Source organism: Cynara cardunculus, assembly GCF_001531365.2.
Source record: "Cynara cardunculus var. scolymus isolate 2C chromosome LG 3, CcrdV1, whole genome shotgun sequence".
Lineage (NCBI taxonomy): Eukaryota > Viridiplantae > Streptophyta > Magnoliopsida > Asterales > Asteraceae > Cynara > Cynara cardunculus.
The window spans coordinates 36,771,750-36,774,762 of NC_037530.1; the positions used below are offsets into that span (position 1 = coordinate 36,771,750).

The window sequence follows — 3,013 nt, forward strand, 5'->3', positions numbered from 1 at the left end:
TCACATAGTTTCAATGTTATATTATGATGTCAGGAATCTCTAACTTAACCCAACCAACATATTTATGTGGATAATTTTTTTGAAGTATATAATATTTATATACAACAAACTTTGCATAACAAATAAACTCACACATCCTCCTCACATTTGATGAAGTTTGAACCCTGACCTGTTAAAATTGCAAAGACTACGATACCACTGAGCCAAAAATTAATTATATGACGAAGGAAAAAGATTTAAAATAATGAAGATTTATTTCCAACGGTAATTACACAGATTAACCATAATTTAGAATTATATACAAAGAGAGACGAATGTTAATACCATCATCTCTATAGACTCCCTTTTATATACAAACCAGGTACTTCAGTTCACATTTTTTATTCATCCTGGTACATCCATGGCGGATTCAGCTTAAAATCCATGAATCTTCTTCAATCAGATGTATGGATTAATGTGTGAAGTGTAATCTCGGATTCCAGCGCCTTCCCAACCCATCCATTCTTCCCACATATCCCACTCTGGATCATCCATACCTCTCATCGGTTCATCTATACCTGCATCTGATGGTCCGTACACGTCCATCTCCGATACACTCGTTTCATCTCTCAAATTATTCATCACCATCTGCAAATCATCCCAAAATTTCAGTTAGATTTTATTGAATCAATCGTTACCTTGTCAATTTTGAGATGGAATTGGTCCTAGTGCCGTGGAAAATTCTAGATTAATCTGGATGTGATCTATGGATACAATGGATTCTTGAACATGATTGAAAATAGAAGATCGAATTTCAATAGAGAGAGAAAGCGTACATCGTAAGCTTCGTTGATTTGATGAAACTGGACTCCGCAATTGCTTCCTCTGCAAACGTCTGGATGATACTGAGATTTGATCAAACACAAAAAAGTGTGATTAATTGAATCAAACAAATTAAACTGGATTTGAATAAAGGACGAGACGATTCCGTATCTAACAATCAGAATCTTTCATCAGCGAAAAGCTTACCTTCAAAGCTAGTTGTCTAAAAGCCTTTTTGACCTCAGATTCAGAAGCACCAGGACGAATACTCAAAGTCTTATACGGATCTGAAGCAACAGGACTAGTTGAAACACAACGAACCCTAAACCTCCGTTCACCGCCACCTCCGTTCACCGCCTTCTTCTTGTGCAAATTTCTCAATTGCCCCCACGACGACGACGACGATGAGACACAGCCATTGATGATTCCAGCCGCACTCGCCATAATCTCTTCTTCTTCACAAGATATTTCAAAAAACCAAACTAAAATTCCCAAAAACGAGATATGAACAACAGCCTCTGCAGATTGATGATTTATATATGTGAAATTGTGGATCAGAAGCAATAAAATAGCGATCAAAGAGGAAGATATTCGATTTGAATATCAATGAACGACTCCGTTATCCAAGAGCTGAATATATAACAACAGGGATTAAAAAAATCTTAGGTGAAATTGGTTGATTGTTTCAGTGGAAGAAAGGGTCAATAATGGGGAGGAAAGGGCATCCTTTGGATCCAAGATATAGGCCAAGATAGAGAGAGAAAGTAGTGTGTGTTTTTGGTGTTGTGTGTGAGAGAGAAAGTGAAATATGGAAGGTCCTTATCCATTTGTGTTTACAAAACGCTGACGTGCCTTTCACCGTTTTGTGGCTCGCATCACTTATCGCTTCCACTTTCCATCCTAGTCACATTACTCCTTTCGAGTTTGGAATCTTTTTAATATTTACACTTTTAGTCCTTATATTTATAACCTTTACACAAATTCCACTAACTTTGATAGATTTAAGATTTCACCACTTATTTTCATCTTATTTTTAAAATAAACTACATAACCGAACTCGTACACTCGTACTCATATTAAAAGACTTGAATCAATGAAAGTCAAATCCAATTCTGATATTTTAATTGATAGAATGCAAATATCTTTAACTGTAGTAAAACATGAGTTCAGATATTTAAACGTATTCAAGTTGATCAATGTCCCGAATAGGAAACAACTTGTGAGAATTTTGTATTATTTCTCTGAAGTTCCTACACCCCACACATAAAGATCTAACCGTTGCTTTTGGATAAGAATGTAGCATTGTAAGATAGACATGAACTTTGTCTTTCATAATATGACGATACTGAGATTTTTATGCTTTTCGATTACATCATTCTTCAATAAATTTTGTATATTTTGTGCAATGGTCCCGTTCATTTTGTTTCATAGCTACTAGATATATCAGTAAACATGGAAAAGTGTTACGACTCGTATTTAAATTGTTTTCTCAAAACTTTTATTATAATTGTTTTACAATTCGAATGATTAGGAATACACAGTTAAACATGCATTTTCGGGTAGTAACCGTCATGAAAACACTGCAATGAATATAAGCTCATATGATAATATTATCTGCTTTTGTATCTATCTTAGCAGTTATAAAATCTATTAACAACACATTAATTATTTGGCACTTTTGAAATCTCAAACATAAAGGGTATAAAGTAACAAAAGTTGAAAGAACGAGGGTCTTGACGCAAACATATTAAACTTGCATTCATGCAGCAGGACACGTGTAGCGATACCAACCAATGTCTTGATATAATTGGTCTAAATTTCTGCACATTTAGCTCTTTTTTGCCCTTTATTTGTGGATTTTTGGAATAAATTTAGGATATTTGAATGGATAATTTTTTGGTTACAATAAATATTGGATCGTAAATTTACATAAATGTAGGAGAACCTTAATTTAAGGAAACGATATTGCAGGAATATGGATAAGATGTGGTTTATTTACACCCCACGTGTCGTGCCGATCATCAAGTTACGAAGCACTAGAAAGAGGGAATCTGACAAGAATGATCGTTTTGAAATTTATGTTTTTAGCTCTTAAATTTGTAACTTTAAAAAGCTAACCATGGATTACACCCTTAATACCAATCGGTGCGTAAGGAGACCAATATGCCAAAAAATATATATATATATATATATATATATATATCTTTGATGT

The 3,013-nt window shown here is 34.1% G+C and overlaps 1 protein-coding gene across 1 annotated transcript; it reads right to left on the reverse strand.

Moving 5' to 3' along the window:
- Positions 1 to 232: 232 nt before the first annotated feature.
- Positions 233 to 1,546, reverse strand: LOC112509361 (chaperone protein dnaJ 8, chloroplastic-like). Its single transcript, XM_025114290.1, has 3 exons — positions 1,009 to 1,546; positions 816 to 884; positions 233 to 627 (listed from the first exon to the last, which is right to left on the reverse strand). The coding sequence occupies exons 1-3, from the start codon at positions 1,243 to 1,245 to the stop codon at positions 439 to 441; spliced, it is 495 nt and encodes a 164-aa protein (XP_024970058.1). The 5' UTR covers positions 1,246 to 1,546; the 3' UTR covers positions 233 to 438.
- Between the last annotated feature and the right edge of the window lie 1,467 nt (positions 1,547 to 3,013).